This window comes from Pelodiscus sinensis, chromosome 18 (assembly GCF_052426305.1).
Source record: "Pelodiscus sinensis isolate ZL-2025 chromosome 18, ASM5242630v1, whole genome shotgun sequence".
NCBI lineage: Eukaryota > Metazoa > Chordata > Testudines > Trionychidae > Pelodiscus > Pelodiscus sinensis.
The window spans coordinates 35,303,320-35,318,837 of record NC_143069.1 but is presented as its reverse complement, the minus strand read 5'-3'; the positions used below and the strand labels follow the sequence as shown (position 1 = coordinate 35,318,837).

General features: G+C 75.2%; 2 protein-coding genes across 2 annotated transcripts in view; both read left to right on the top strand.

Moving 5' to 3' along the window:
• HCFC1 (host cell factor C1) overlaps positions 1-3,223 on the top strand; it is a 28,353-nt gene extending 25,130 nt beyond the window's left edge. Inside the window, 5 exon segments of the mRNA XM_089770260.1 lie at positions 778-915; positions 1,118-1,303; positions 1,380-1,677; positions 1,758-1,821; positions 2,710-3,223. Of these exon segments, the coding sequence (XP_089626386.1) occupies positions 778-915; positions 1,118-1,303; positions 1,380-1,677; positions 1,758-1,821; positions 2,710-2,749 (726 nt within the window). The 3' untranslated portion in view covers positions 2,750-3,223.
• A 123-nt stretch (positions 3,224-3,346) lies between these two features.
• RENBP (renin binding protein) lies at positions 3,347-13,306 on the top strand. The gene is made up of 10 exons (XM_089770461.1): positions 3,347-3,511; positions 5,587-5,662; positions 6,751-6,826; positions 8,154-8,326; positions 8,461-8,676; positions 8,996-9,233; positions 9,844-10,907; positions 11,945-12,076; positions 12,983-13,070; positions 13,142-13,306. Exons 1-10 carry the CDS (start codon positions 3,402-3,404, stop codon positions 13,210-13,212), a joined length of 2,244 nt encoding a protein of 747 aa, XP_089626587.1. The 5' UTR covers positions 3,347-3,401; the 3' UTR covers positions 13,213-13,306.
• The last annotated feature ends 2,212 nt before the right edge of the window (positions 13,307-15,518 follow it).

Here is a 15,518-nt window from a genome sequence, read left to right as displayed (position 1 = left end):
GGCAGGCAGCTGGGGGGCGCAGGGCGCGGCAGGCAGGGGGGCGCGGCAGGCAGGGGGGGGGCGCGGCAGGCAGCTGGGGGGCGCAGGGCGCGGCAGGCAGGGGGGGGGCGGCAGGCAGGGGGGCGCGGCAGGCAGGTGGGGGGCGCGGCAGGCAGCTGGGGGGCGCAGGGCGCGGCAGGCAGCTGGGGAGCGCGGGAGGCAGCTGGGGAGCGCGGGAGGCAGGTGGGGGGCGCGGCAGGCAGGTGGGGGGCGCGGCAGGCAGGTGGGGGGCGCGGGAGGCAGGTGGGGGGCGCGGGAGGCGGGGGGGCGCGGCAGGCAGCTGGGGGGCGCAGGGCGCGGCAGGCAGCTGGGGGGCGCAGGGCGCGGCAGGCAGCTGGGGGGCGCAGGGTGCGGCAGGCAGCTCGGGGGCGCGGGAGGCGGGGGGGCGCGGCAGGCAGCTGGGGGGCGCGGGGGCGCGGCAGGCAGCTGGGGGGCGCGGGGGCGCGGCAGGCAGCTGGGGGGCGCGGGGGCGCGGCAGGCAGCTGGGGGGCGCGGGGGCGCGGCAGGCAGCTGGGGGGCGCAGGGTGCGGCAGGCAGCTGGGGGGCGCGGGGGCGCGGCAGGCAGCTGGGGGGCGCAGGGCGCGGCAGGCAGCTGGGGGGCGCGGGAGGCGGGGGGCGCGGCAGGCAGCTGGGGGGCGCGGGGGCGCGGCAGGCAGCTGGGGGGCGCGGGAGGCAGGTGGGGGGCGCGGGAGGCTGGGGCTGCACAGGGATGCCCTCTCTTCTCTCCCCTCCCCCCAGAAGCCGGACCCCTCAATGCAGCCCCAGAAGTTGCTGGTGAAGAAGGAGAACCAGTGGTTCGATGTGGGGGTCATCAAGGGCACCAACATGATGGTGACTCACTACTTCCTGCCCCCCGGCGATGCCCCCCCTGGCGATGTGAGTCCCCCAGCCTGCCCCCTCCCGCCCCGCCTGCCCCCGGCAACGTGCGCATCCCCAGTCTGTCCCCCCTGGCCTGGGAACATGAGTGTCCCCAGCCAGCCACCCCTCCCCCCAGGAACGTGAACACCTCCCCCCTGTCCCCTCGCCCCCCCAGCAAAGCATCTGTCCCTGGCCCCACTGACCCTGTCCCGGCCCCCAGGACGACTCCGGCACCGTCCCCGACTACACGCAGCTGAAGAAGCAGGAGCTGCAGCCGGGCACGGCCTACAAGTTCCGCGTGGCCGGGCTGAACGCCTGCGGGCGCGGCCCCTTCTCCGACATCTCCGCCTTCAAGACCTGCCTGCCCGGCTTCCCAGGCGCCCCCTGCGCAATCAAGATCAGCAAGGTGGGTGCCCCCCAGCTCCGCCCCCCGGCGCTGGCCCACGCTGCCCCGGCTGAGCCGCCCGCCCCTCTCCCCGCAGAGCCCCGACGGGGCCCACCTGACGTGGGAGCCGCCCTCGGTGACCTCGGGGAAGATCGTGGAGTACTCGGTGTACCTGGCCATCCAGAGCGCCCAGGCGGGCGAGGCCAAGGGCGTGGCGCCGGCCCAGCTGGCCTTCATGCGTGTGTACTGCGGGCCCAGCCCCTCCTGCCTGGTGCAGTCCGGCAGCCTCTCCAACGCCCACATCGACTACACCACCAAGCCGGCCATCATCTTCCGCATCGCTGCCCGCAACGACAAGGGCTACGGGCCCGCCACCCAGGTGCGGTGGCTGCAAGGTGAGCGGCGGGGCGCTGGCGGGCGCTGGCGGGGGGCGGGCGTGAGGCCAATGGTCACTAATGCCCCTCTGGTGCCGCAGAGTCCAGTAAGGACGGCTCCATGGCCAAGCCGGCCAGCAAGCGGCCACTCTCCTCCCCGGACGTGTGAGTACTGGGGGGCACGGAGTGGGTGGCGGGTGATGGGGCTGGGACGTGGGGGGGTGCTGGGGGCAGCAGGCGTTGGCCCCGGGACACAGCGGGGGGGGACGTGCTGTGGGGTGGGCTGTGGGGCCGGGACAGGGGAGGTGCTGGGGGCTGCAGGCGTTGGCCCCGGGACACAGCGGGGGGGGGATGTGCTGTGGGGTGGGCTGTGGGGCCGGGACGGGGGAGGTGCTGGGGGCTGCAGGCGTTGGCCCCGGGACACAGCGGGGGGGGACGTGCTGTGGGGTGGGCTGTGGGGCCGGGACAGGGGAGGTGCTGGGGGCTGCAGGAATTGGCCCCGGGACACAGCGGGGGGGGGGGATGTGCTATGGGGTGGGCTGTGGGGCCGGGACAGGGGAGGTGCTGGGGGCTGCAGGCGTTGGCCCCGGGACACTGGGGGGATGTGCTGTGGGGTGGGCTGTGGGGCCGGGACGGGGGAGGTGCTGGGGGCTGCAGGCGTTGGCCCCGGGACACAGCGGGGGGGGACGTGCTGTGGGGTGGGCTGTGGGGCCGGGACGGGGGAGGTGCTGGGGGCTGCAGGCGTTGGCCCCGGGACACAGCGGGGGGGGACGTGCTGTGGGGTGGGCTGTGGGGCCGGGACGGGGGAGGTGCTGGGGGCTGCAGGCGTTGGCCCCGGGACACAGCGGGGGGGGGGGGGGGGATGTGCTATGGGGTGGGCTGTGGGGCCGGGACAGGGGAGGTGCTGGGGGCTGCAGGCGTGGGCCCCGGGACACAGCGGGGGGGACGTGCTGTGGGGTGGGCTGTGGGGCCGGGACATGGAGGGGTGCTGTGGGGCGGGGGCCTGCTGGTTCCCATAGCCCCTGGGTGCACTCACCCCCTCTGCTCTCCCAGGAAATCGGCTCCCAAGAAGCCCAAGGCAGACGGCCAGTGAAGAGCCCCCCGCCCTCCCGCCAAGGACGCGCAGGGGCGGGGGGCAGGGGCGGGGGCCGCCCCCTTGCTGTTGCTGGAATGAAGCCCCCTGCCCTGTACAGAGCCCTGTACCCCAGTAGTGGCCCAGGCCTAGAGGAAAGGGGGGGCTGTAGCTGTCACCCACAGCGGGCCCCCAGCCGCCCCCTCCCCCCGCTGCCCCCTCTTTTGTACAAACCATTTTTTTTAGGAAAAGAAGAAAAACAGAAAAACAGCTGGGGGGGCGGGGCCCTGGAGTGGGCTGTTTGTGGGGGGGCTGCCCTGCGCCCCTCCCCGCAGACATTCCATGGGGCGCCCCCCTGTGGGGCGGGGTGGGGCTCTTGACCCCCCCTTCTCAAGTGGGGGGCGGAGCTGGGCCCTGGCGTGGCCCCCTCTTTTGTATTATAGTGTATTTCGCTGTGCGCCCCCCGGCCCCCCCCCCCCCGGGCCCCCCCCCCACCCTCCCCCCCCCCCGTTCTCTGTCGGTTTGTGCGATTTTGAACAATTAAAGACATTTTTGAAGTAAAGAAAAGTTTGTGTGTGGGGGCGGGGCGAGGGGCAGGGGGCGGGGCCTGGCGGGCTCGGTCACGCGGGGGGCCCCGCCCTGCGCCGGACGCCTGGGGCCCGAGGCTGCGGGGATGGAGGCGGAGGCGCGGGCGCTGCTCGAGGCCTGGCGGGGCCGCGTGGCCCAGGAGCTGGACGCGGCTGTCGGCTTCTGGGCCCGCCACTCCCATGACCCGCAGCACGGGTGAGGTACCCCCCCCCCCCCCCGGTGCTCCCCGACCCCCCCGGGCTGCAGGGACCCCCCCGTGCTCCCCGACCCCCCCGGGCTGCAGGGACCCCCCCGTGCTCCCCGACCCCCTGGGCTGCAGGGAACCCCCCCGGGCTGCAGGGACCCCCCCCCCCGTGCTCCCCGACCCCCCCGGGCTGCAGGGAAACCCCGGTTCTCCCCAACCCCCCCCCCCGGGCTGCAGGGAACCCCCCCGGTGCTCCCCAACCCCCCGGGCTGCAGGGAACCCCCCCGTGCTCCCCGACCCCCCCCCCCGGGCTGCAGGGGCCCCCCGGTGCTCCCCCAACATCCCCCCCGGGCTGCAGGGAACCCTCCCCGTGCTCCCCCAACATCCCCCCCGGGCTGCAGGGAACCCTCCCCGTGCTCCCCCAACATCCCCCCGGGCTGCAGGGACCCCCCCCGGTGCTCCCCAACAGTCCCCGGGCTGCAGGGAACCCCCCGGTGCTCCCCAACCCCCCCGGGCTGCAGGGACCCCCCCCCGGTGCTCCCCAACAGTCCCCGGGCTGCAGGGAAGCCCCCGGTGCTCCCCAACCCCCCCGGGCTGCAGGGAACCCCCCCGGTGCTCCCCAACAGTCCCCGGGCTGCAGGGACCCCGGTGCTCCCCAACAGTCCCCGGGCTGCAGGGACCCCCCCCGGTGCTCCCCAACAGTCCCCGGGCTGCAGGGACCCCCCCGGTGCTCCCCAACAGTCCCCGGGCTGCAGGGACCCCCCCGGTGCTCCCCAACCCCCCCCCCCGGTGTTCCCCAACAGTCCCCGGGCTGCAGGGAACCCCCCCGGTGCTCCCCACCCCCCCCCCCCCGGTGTTCCCCAACAGTCCCCGGGCTGCAGGGAACCCCCCGGTGCTCCCCAACCCCCCCCCCGGTGTTCCCCAACAGTCCCCGGGCTGCAGGGACCCCCCCGGTGCTCCCCAACCCCCCCGGGCTGCAGGGAACCCCCCCGGTGCTCCCCAACCCCCCCGGGCTGCAGGGACCCCCCCCGGTGCTCCCCAACAGTCCCCGGGCTGCAGGGAAACCCCCGGTGCTCCCCAACCCCCCCGGGCTGCAGGGACCCCCCCGGTGCTCCCCAACAGTCCCCGGGCTGCAGGGAACCCCCCGGTGCTCCCCAACCCCCCCGGTGTTCCCCAACAGTCCCCGGGCTGCAGGGAACCCCCCCGGTGCTCCCCAACCCCCCCGGGCTGCAGGGACCCCCCCCGGTGTTCCCCAACAGTCCCCAGGCTGCAGGGACCCCCCCCGGTGCTCCCCAACCCCCCCGGGCTGCAGGGACCCCCCCCGGTGCTCCCCGACCCCCCCGGGCTGCAGGGACCCCCCCGGTGCTCCCCAACAGTCCCCGGGCTGCAGGGAAACCCCGGTGCTCCCCAACCCCCCCGGGCTGCAGGGACCCCCCCGGTGCTCCCCAACAGTCCCCGGGCTGCAGGGACTCCCCAACATCCTCCGCGGCTGTAGCGAGCGCCCAATCCCATCCCCCCCCCCCCCCCCCGTGGCTGAGCGACCCGGGCGGAAGGGCCACCCCAACCCCCCCGGGCTGCAGGGAACCCCCCGGTGCTCCCCAACCCCCCCGGGCTGCAGGGACTCCCCAACATCCTCCGCGCTGTAGCGAGCGCCCAATCCCATCCCCCCCCCCCCCCCCCGTGGCTGAGCGACCCGGGCGGAAGGGCCACCCCAACCCCCCCGGGCTGCAGGGAACCCCCCCGGTGCTCCCCAACCCCCCCGGGCTGCAGGGACCCCCCCCCCTCCCCAACCCCCCCGGGCTGCAGGGAACCCCCCGGTGCTCCCCAACCCCCCCGGGCTGCAGGGACCCCCCCCGGTGCTCCCCAACCCCCCCGGGCTGCAGGGACCCCCCCCCCGGTGCTCCCCAACCCCCCCGGGCTGCAGGGACCCCGCCAGTGCCCCCCTCCCCGGGGCTACAGCGCCCCGGCGGAACAGACCCACCCCCCCCCGGGCTGAGCGACCCCGGCGTGCAGCTTGCAGGCTCCGCCCCCCGCCCCGCCCCCATGGCCCCAGGCGGCGGGGCCGTGACCCCCCCTCTCTCCGCAGCGGCTTCTTCTCCTGCCTCGGCCGGGACGGGGCGGTCTACGACGATGTCAAATACGTCTGGCTGCAGGGCCGGCAGGTGGGCGGGGCTGTAGTGGGGGGGTTGGGGGATGCGGGGGGGGCAGCTATAGTGGGTAGGAGATGTGGGGAGGGCTGTAGAGGGTGGGGGCCGGCTGATGGGGGGGCTGTAGTGGGGAGCGGGAGATGCGGGAGGGCTGTAGAGGGTGGGGGCCGGCTGGGGGGGCTGGGGGGGGGCTGTAGAGGGTGGGGGCCGGCTGATGGGGGGGCTGTAGTGGGGAGCGGGAGATGCGGGAGGGCTGTAGTGGGTGGGGGCCAGCTGATGGGGGGGCTGTAGTGGGGAGCGGGAGATGCGGGAGGGCTGTAGTGGGTGGGGGCCGGCTGATGGGGGGGCTGTAGTGGGGAGCGGGAGATGCGGGAGGGCTGTAGAGGGTGGGGGCCGGCTGATGGGGGGGCTGTAGTGGGGAGCGGGAGATGCGGGAGGGCTGTAGTGGGTGGGGGCCAGCTGATGGGGGGGGCTGTAGTGGGGAGCGGGAGATGCGGGAGGGCTGTAGAGGGTGGGGGCCGGCTGATGGGGGGGCTGTAGTGGGGAGCGGGAGATGCGGGAGGGCTGTAGTGGGTGGGGGCCGGCTGCTGGGGGGGGCTGTAGTGGGTGGGGGCCAGCTGATGGGGGGGGCTGTAGTGGGGAGCGGGAGATGCGGGAGGGCTGTAGTGGGTGGGGGCCAGCTGATGGGGGGAGCTGTAGTGGGGAGCGGGAGATGCGGGAGGGCTGTAGTGGGTGGGGGCCGGCTGATGGGGGGGCTGTAGTGGGGAGCGGGAGATGCGGGAGGGCTGTAGTGGGTGGGGGCCAGCTGATGGGGGGAGCTGTAGTGGGGAGCGGGAGATGCGGGAGGGCTGTAGAGGGTGGGGGCTGGCTGATGGGGGGGCTGTAGTGGGGAGCGGGAGATGCGGGAGGGCTGTAGAGGGTGGGGGCTGGCTGATGGGGGGGCTGTAGTGGGGAGCGGGAGATGCGGGAGGGCTGTAGAGGGTGGGGGCTGGCTGATGGGGGGGCTGTAGTGGGGAGCGGGAGATGCGGGAGGGCTGTAGTGGGTGGCGGATGCGGGGGGGCGGGCTGGCTGCTCGGTGCCAGGCTGTGGACCATGCCCCCAGGTGTGGGTCTATGCCCGGCTCTATCGTACCGTGCCCCGCTTCCGACGCCCCGACTTGCTGGAGGCTGCCCGAGCTGGTGAGCTGTGGGGAGCAATGGGAGGGGGCTCTGTCCCCAAAACTTGACCATAGTGGGGGGGGTAGTTGGCTCAGCATCATATGACCAACCCCACTGCCTGGGTGGATTGAGGGAGCAGTGGGGGGGTGGGAGCCAGGACACCCAGGCCCTCCCAGGAGGGGAGCAATGGAGGGATGGGAGCCAGGACACCCAGGCCCTCCCGGGGGGGAGCAATGGAGGGATGGGAGCCAGGACACCCGGGCCCTCCCAGGAGGGGAGCAATGGAGGGATGGGAGCCAGGACGCCCGGGCCCTCCCGGGGGGGAGCAGTGGGGGGATGGGAGCCAGGACACCCGGGCCCTCCCAGGGGGGAGCAGTGGGGGGATGGGAGCCAGGACGCCCGGGCCCTCCCGGGGGGGAGCAGTGGGGGGATGGGAGCCAGGACACCCGGGCCCTCCCAGGAGGGGAGCAGTGGGGGGATGGGAGCCAGGACACCCGGGCCCTCCCAGGAGGGGAGCAGTGGGGGGATGGGAGCCAGGACACCCGGGCCCTCCCAGGAGGGGAGCAATGGAGGGATGGGAGCCAGGACACCCGGGCCCTCCCGGGGGGGAGCAGTGGGGGGATGGGAGCCAGGACGCCCGGGCCCTCCCAGGGGGGAGCAGTGGGGGGATGGGAGCCAGGACGCCCGGGCCCTCCCCGGGGGGGAGCAGTGGGGGGATGGGAGCCAGGACGCCCGGGCCCTCCCGGGGGGGAGCAGTGGGGGGATGGGAGCCAGGACGCCCGGGGGGGAGCAGTGGGGGGATGGGAGCCAGGACACCCAGGCCCTCCCGGGGGGGAGCAGTGGGGGGATGGGAGCCAGGACGCCCGGGGGGGAGCAGTGGGGGGATGGGAGCCAGGACGCCCGGGCCCTCCCGGGGGGGAGCAGTGGAGGGATGGGAGCCAGGACACCCGGGCCCTCCCGGGAGGGGAGCAGTGGGGGGATGGGAGCCAGGACACCCGGGCCCTCCCAGGAGGGGAGCAGTGGGGGGATGGGAGCCAGGACACCCGGGCCCTCCCGGGGGGGAGCAGTGGGGGGATGGGAGCCAGGACGCCCGGGCCCTCCCGGGGGGGAGCAGTGGGGGGATGGGAGCCAGGACGCCCGGGCCCTCCCGGGAGGGGAGCAGTGGGGGGATGGGAGCCAGGACGCCCGGGCCCTCCCGGGAGGGGAGCAGTGGGGGGATGGGAGCCAGGACGCCCGGGCCCTCCCGGGAGGGGAGCAGTGGGGGGATGGGAGCCAGGACGCCCGGGCCCTCCCGGGAGGGGAGCAGTGGGGGGATGGGAGCCAGGACGCCCGGGTCCTTTCCCCGCAGGTGGGGACTTCCTGCTGCGCTGCGCCCGCGTGGGGCCGGGGTCTCCCAAAGTCGCCTTTGCGCTGAGCCGGGACGGGCGCCCGGCCAAGGTCCAACGCACCATCTACAGCGAGTGCTTCTGCGCCATGGGGCTGGACGAGCTGGGGCGGGCCACAGGCGAGCCCCACTACCGGGTGAGTGACCCCTTGCTGGGGGGGGGGGATACCGGGTGAGTGACCCCTTGCCGGGGGGGGGGATACCGGGTGAGTGACCCCTTGCCGGGGGGGTGTCCACGGGCACCTGGTCCTGACGGTGCTGTGCCCGGCAGCGGGCGGCGCGGAGCCTGCTGGAGGCCGTGGTGCGCTGGGTGCGGGAGGACCCGACGGAGCTGGGGCGCCCCCTGCTGGCCGGCGCGACGCCCCACGAGCCGCTGGCTGTACCCATGATGCTGCTGTGCCTGGCCGAGCAGCTGGGGGACGGCACCGGGGGGCGGCTGCTGGAACTGGAGGAGTGGTGCGCCCGCCGCCTGCTCGCCCACCTGCAGGTAACCCCCTCCCCCGCGCCCCCTCCCCGCGCCCCCTCCCCCGCCCACCCCCTCCCCGCGCCCGCCGCCTGCTCGCCCACCTGCAGGTAACCCCCTCCCCCGCGCCCCCTTCCCCGCGCCCCCTCCCCCGCACCCCCTCCCCGCGCCCGCCGCCTGCTCGCCCACCTGCAGGTAACCCCTCCCCCCCCCTCCCCCCCGCAGCCCCCCCCGCGCCCCCTCCCCCGCGCCCCCTCCCCCCGCCGCCTGCTCGCCCACCTGCAGGTAACCCCCTCCCCCGCGCCCCCTCCCCCGTGCCCGCCGCCTGCTCGCCCACCTGCAGGTAACCCCCTCCCCCGCGCCCCCTCCCCCGCGCCCGCCGCCTGCTCGCCCACCTGCAGGTAACCCCCTCCCCCGCGCCCCCCTCCCCCGCGCCCGCCGCCTGCTCGCCCACCTGCAGGTAACCCCCTCCCCCCCCCGGCGCCCCCTCCCCCGCGCCCGCCGCCTGCTCGCCCACCTGCAGGTAACCCCCTCCCCCGCGCCCCCTCCCCCGCGCCCGCCGCCTGCTCGCCCACCTGCAGGTAACCCCCTCCCCCGCGCCCCCTGCCCCCCGCGCCCGCCGCCTGCTCGCCCACCTGCAGGTAACCCCCTCCCCCGCAGGAGCCGGATGCCGGGTTCTCTGCGGGGAGGGATCGGTGCCACGGGGGAGGAGCCGGACGCCGGGTTCTCTGCGGGGGGGATCGGTGCCACGGGGGAGGAGCCCGACGCCGGGTTCTCTGCGGGGGATCGGTGCCACGGGGGAGGAGCCACGGGGGAGGAGCCCGACGCCGGGTTCTCTGCGGGGGGGATCGGTGCCACGGGGGAGGAGCCGGACGCCGGGTTCTCTGCGGGGGGGGGGATCGGAGCCACGGGGGAGGAGCCGGACGCCGGGTTCTCTGCGGGGGGGGATCGGTGCCACGGGGCAGGAGCCGGATGCCGGGTTCTCTGCGGGGGGGGATCGGTGCCACGGGGCAGGAGCCGGATGCCGGGTTCTCTGCGGGGGGGGGATCGGTGCCACGGGGCAGGAGCCGGACGCCGGGTTCTCTGCGGGGGGGATCGGTGCCACGGGGCAGGAGCCGGACGCCGGGTTCTCTGCGGGGGGGGGATCGGTGCCACGGGGCAGGAGCCGGATGCCGGGTTCTCTGCGGGGAGGGATCGGTGCCACGGGGGAGGAGCCGGACGCCGGGTTCTCTGCGGGGGATCGGTGCCACGGGGAGGAGCCCGACGCCGGGTTCTCTGCGGGGGGGATCGGTGCCACGGGGGAGGAGCCCGACGCCGGGTTCTCTGCGGGGGATCGGTGCCACGGGGGAGGAGCCCGACGCCGGGTTCTCTGCAGGGGGGATCGGTGCCACGGGGGAGGAGCCCGACGCCGGGTTCTCTGCGGGGGGGGATCAGTGCCACGGGGGAGGAGCCGGACGCCGGGTTCTCTGCGGGGGGGGGGATCGGTGCCACGGGGGAGGAGCCGGACGCCGGGTTCTCTGCGGGGGGGGGGGGATCGGTGCCACGGGGGAGGAGCCCGACGCCGGGTTCTCTGCGGGGGGGGATCAGTGCCACGGGGGAGGAGCCCGACGCCGGGTTCTCTGCGGGGGGGATCAGTGCCACGGGGGAGGAGCCGGACGCCGGGTTCTCTGCGGGGGGGGGGGGATCAGTGCCACGGGGGAGGAGCCCGACGCCGGGTTCTCTGCGGGGGGATCAGTGCCACGGGGGAGGAGCCCGACGCCGGGTTCTCTGCGGGGGGGGATCGGTGCCACGGGGGAGGAGCCCGACGCCGGGTTCTCTGCGGGGGGGATCGGTGCCACGGGGGAGGAGCCCGACGCCGGGTTCTCTGCGGGGGGATCAGTGCCACGGGGGAGGAGCCCGACGCCGGGTTCTCTGCGGGGGGATCGGTGCCACGGGGCAGGAGCCGGATGCCGGGTTCTCTGCGGGGGGGGGATCGGTGCCACGGGGGAGGAGCCGGACGCCGGGTTCTCTGCGAGGGGGGGGATCGGTGCCACGGGGGAGGAGCCGGACGCCGGGTTCTCTGGCTCCTTGTGCCCACAGGCCACGCGATCGAGGCCGGCTGGATGCTGCTGCGATTCGCCCAGCGCCAGGGGGACGCGGCACTCGCAGACCAGGCCATTGAGGGGTTCATGGTGCGGCCGTTCCAGGCAGGCTGGGACTCCGAGTACGGGGGCCTGTTCTCCTTCCAGGACGCGGACGGACTTTGTCCCACGCAGGTAGGGGACACGGAGGGGTCTTGCCCCACACGGGTAGGGGCGCCCAGGGCACGGAGGGGCCCCGCCCCACACGGGTAGGGGCGCCCCAGGGCAGGGAGGGGTCTTGCCCCACACGGGTAGGGGCGCCCCAGGGCAGGGAGGGGTCTTGCCCCACACGGGTAGGGGCGCCCAGGGCAGGGAGGGGCCTTGCCCCACACGGGTAGGGGCGCCCAGGGCAGGGAGGGACCTTGCCCCACACGGGTAGGGGCGCCCCAGGGCAGGGAGGGGCCTTGCCCCACACGGGGAGGGGCGCCCCAGGGCAGGGAGGGGCCTTGCCCCACACGGGTAGGGGCGCCCAGGGCAGGGAGGGGCCTTGCCCCACACGGGTAGGGGCGCCCCAGGGCAGGGAGGGGCCTTGCCCCGCACGGGTAGGGGCGCCCAGGGCAGGGAAGGGCCTTGCCCCACACGGGTAGGGGCGCCCAGGGCAGGGAAGGGCCTTGCCCCACACGGGTAGGGGCGCCCAGGGCAGGGAGGGGCCTTGCCCCACACGGGTAGGGGCGCCCCAGGGCAGGGAAGGGCCTTGCCCCACACGGGTAGGGGCGCCCAGGGCAGGGAGGGGCCTTGCCCCACACGGGTAGGGGCGCCCCAGGGCAGGGAGGGGCCTTGCCCCACACGGGTAGGGGCGCCCAGGGCAGGGGAGGGGCCTTGCCCCACACGGGTAGGGGCGCCCCAGGGCAGGGAGGGGCCTTGCCCCACACGGGTAGGGGCGCCCAGGGCAGGGAGGGGCCTTGCCCCACACGGGTAGGGGCGCCCAGGGCAGGGAGGGGCCTTGCCCCACACGGGTAGGGGCGCCCCAGGGCAGGGAGGGGCCTTGCCCCACACGGGTAGGGGCGCCCCAGGGCAGGGAGGGGCCTTGCCCCACACGGGTAGGGGCGCCCCAGGGCAGGGAGGGGCCTTGCCCCACACGGGTAGGGGCGCCCCAGGGCAGGGAGGGGCCTTGCCCCACACGGGTAGGGGCGCCCCAGCCCCCCCCCCCCACTGACCGCTTCTGCCCCCAGCTGGAATGGAGCATGAAGCTGTGGTGGCCGCACGCGGAGGCCATGGTGGCCTTTCTGTCGGCCTACGCCCACGCCCCCCAGCCCCGCCTGCTGCAGCTCTTCACCCAGGCGGCCGAATTCGCCTTCCAGCGGGTGAGGGGGCTGGGCCGGGCCTGTGCTGGGTGGGGGGGTCAGCCTGGGCGCCGGCTTCCTGCCCTGCCCCCATCCCCGGGGGGCTCTATTGGCCCTGGGCTGCAGCCCCACACGGTCGGGGGTCATTAGCCCATCCCCTCTGACTCTGCCCCACGGCCAGGTGGGCCCCCCCACCCCATCTCTCAGCCCCCAGCCCCTCTGAGTCTGCCCCACGGCCAGGTGGGCCCCCCACCCCATCTCTCAGCCCCCAGCCCCTCTGAGTCTGCCCCACGGCCAGGTGGGCCCCCCCCACCCCATCTCTCAGCCCCCCAGCCCCTCTGACTGCCCCATGGCCAGGTGGGCCCCCCCACCCCATCTCTCAGCCCCCCAGCCCCTCTGACTGCCCCATGGCCAGGTGGGCCCCCCCACCCCATCTCTCAGCCCCCAGCCCCTCTGAGTCTGCCCCACGGCCAGGTGGGCCCCCCACCCCATCTCTCAGCCCCCCAGCCCCTCTGAGTCTGCCCCACGGCCAGGTGGGCCCCCCCACCCCATCTCTCAGCCCCCCAGCCCCTCTGACTGCCCCATGGCCAGGTGGGCCCCCCCACCCCATCTCTCAGCCCCCCAGCCCCTCTGACTGCCCCACGGCCAGGTGGGCCCCCCCACCCCATCTCTCAGCCCCCCAGCCCCTCTGACTCTGCCCCATGGCCAGGTGGGCCCCCCACCCCATCTCTCAGCCCCCCAGCCCTCTGACTGCCCCACGGCCAGGTGGGCCCCCCCACCCCATCTCTCAGCCCCCCAGCCCCTCTGACTCTGCCCCATGGCCAGCCCCCCCCACCCCATCTCTCAGCCCCCCAGACCTCTGACTGCCCCACGGCCAGGTGGGCCCCTTGCTCCCCCCACCGCTCTGACTGGCTGTCCTTCCTGCAGTTCCGGGACCCGGAGCATGGCGAGTGGTTTGGCTACCTGGCCCGGGACGGGACCGTGGCCCTCAGCATCAAGGGGGGCCCTTTCAAAGGTACGTGGGGCTCGCTCCCTGGCAGGGCGGGGTCCAGGCTGCGCCCCGCTCACCCCCTCTTCCTTCCTCAGGCTGCTTCCACGTGCCCCGGGCCCTGCACATGTGTGAAGACATCCTGGAGACCCTGCTGCAGGAGCCCTAGAGCCGCCGCCACCCCTCTCCCCCCCCCCAAGTCCTTGCCCCACATGGCCCCCCACAGCTGTCTGCAGTCAATAAAAGAGCCTCCCTCAGCAGTCGAGGTCGGGAGAGGCTATTACCTCGCATAGGGCTGAGGTGGGGGGGCTGAGGTCGGGGAGGGGGGCTGGTACCTCGCGTCGGGCTGTGGCGGGGGAGTGGGGGGGAGGTGGGGGGTGGGTATCTCGTGTAGGGCTGAGGTCGGGGGGCTGGTATCTGGCGTAGGGCTGAGGTCGGGGGGGCTGGTATCTGGCGTAGGGCTGAGGTCCGGGGGCTGAGGTCGGGGGGGGGCGGGTATCTGGCGTAGGGCTGAGGTCGGGGGGCTGAGGTCGGGGGGCGGGTGTCTGGGGGGCTGAGGTCGGGGGGGCTGGTATCTGGCGTAGGACTGAGGTCGGGGGCGGGTGTCTGGGGGGGGGGCTGGAGGTCGGGGGGGGGGCTGGTATCTGGCGTAGGGCTGAGGTCGGGGGGGGCTGAGGTCAGGGGAGGCTGGTATCTGGCGTAGGGCTGAGGTCGGGGGGGGCTGAGGTCGGGGAGGGGGCCACCTCGCGCTCGGGCTGTGGTCGGGAGTTGGGGGGGTGGGTATCTCGTGTAGGGCTGAGGTCGGGGGGGCTGGTATCTGGCGTAGGGCTGAGGTCGGGGGGGCTGGTATCTGGCGTAGGGCTGAGGTCCGGGGGGCTGAGGTCGGGGGGCGGGCATCTGGCGTAGGGCTGAGGTCGGGGGGGCTGAGGTCGGGGGGCTGAGGTCGGGGGGCTGGTATCTGGCGTAGGGCTGAGGTCGGGGGGCTGGTGTCTGGCGTAGGGCTGAGATGGGGGGCTGGTATCTGGGTGGGGCTGAGGTCGGGGCTGGTATCTGGGCTGAGGGCTGAGGTCGGGGGGGCTGAGGTCGGGGGGCTGGTATCTGGCGTAGGGCTGAGGTCGGGGGGGCTGAGGTCGGGGGGCTGGTATCTGGCGTAGGGCTGAGGTCGGGGCTAAGGTCGGGGGGGCTGAGGTCGGGGGGCTGGAGGGTCGGGGGGCTGAGGTCGGGGGGGCTGGTATCTGGCGTAGGGCTGAGGTCGGGGGGGCTGGTATCTGGCGTAGGGCTGAGGTCGGGGGGCTGAGGTCGGGGGGCGCTGGTGTCTGGCGTAGGGTTGAGGTCGGGGGGGCTGGTGTCTGGCGTAGGGCTGAGATGGGGGGCTGGTATCTGGCGTAGGGCTGAGGTCGGGGGGGCTCTCGCATTCGGCGTAGGGCTGAGGTCGGGGGGGCTGGTATCTGGCGTAGGGCTGAGGTCGGGGGGCTGAGGTCGGGGGGGCTGGTATCTGGCATAGGGCTGAGGTCGGGGGGGCTGGGTATCCGGGCGAGGGCTGGGGAGCCCCGGGGGGCGAGGTCGGGGGGGCTGGTATCTGGCGTAGGGCTGGGGTCGGGGGGGCTGGTATCTGGCGTAGGGCTGAGGTCGGGGGGGGGGCTGAGGTCGGGGGGGCTGGTATCTGGCGTAGGGCTGAGGTCGGGGGCTGAGGTCGGGGGGGCTGGTATCTGGCGTAGAGCCGAGGTCGGGGCTGAGGTCGGGGGGGCTGGTATCTGGCGTAGGGCTGAGGTCGGGGGGCTGAGGTCGGGGGGTTGGTATATGGCGTAGGGCTGAGGTCGGGGGGGGCTGAGGTCGGGGGGCTGGTATCTGGCGTAGGGCTGAGGTCGGGGGGGCTGGTATCTGGCGTAGGGCTGAGGTCGGGGGGCTGAGGTCGGGGGCTGGTATATGGCGTGGGGCTGAGGTCGGGGGGGCTGGTATCTGGCGTAGGGCTGAGGTCGGGGGGCTGAGGTCGGGGGCTGAGGTCAGGGGGGCTGGTATCTGGCGTAGGGCTGAGGTCGGGGGGCGGGGGCGGCGTGGGGCTGAGGTCGGGGGGCTGAGGTCGGAAGCTAGTATCTGCCAGGGCTGAGACGGGGGGGGAGGTCGGGGGGGGCTAGTATCTGGCGTAGGGCTGGGTCGGGGGCTGAGGTCGGGGGGCTGAGGTCGGGGGGCTGGGCGATGACGCAGGGCTGAGCAGGCGGGGGGCTGAGGTCGGGGGGGCTGGTATATGACGCAGGGCCGAGGTCGGGGGGGGGCCGGTATCTGGCGTAGGGCTGAGGTCGGGCTGAGGTCGGGGGGGCTGAGGTCGGGGGGCTGGAATGGCGTAGGAATGAGGTCGGGGGGCTGAGGTCAGGGGGGGCTGGTATCTGGCGTAGGGCTGAGGTCGGGGGCCGAGGCGGGGGGGCTGAGGTCGGGGGGGCTGGTGTCTGGCGTAGGGCTGAGGTCGGGGGGGCTGAG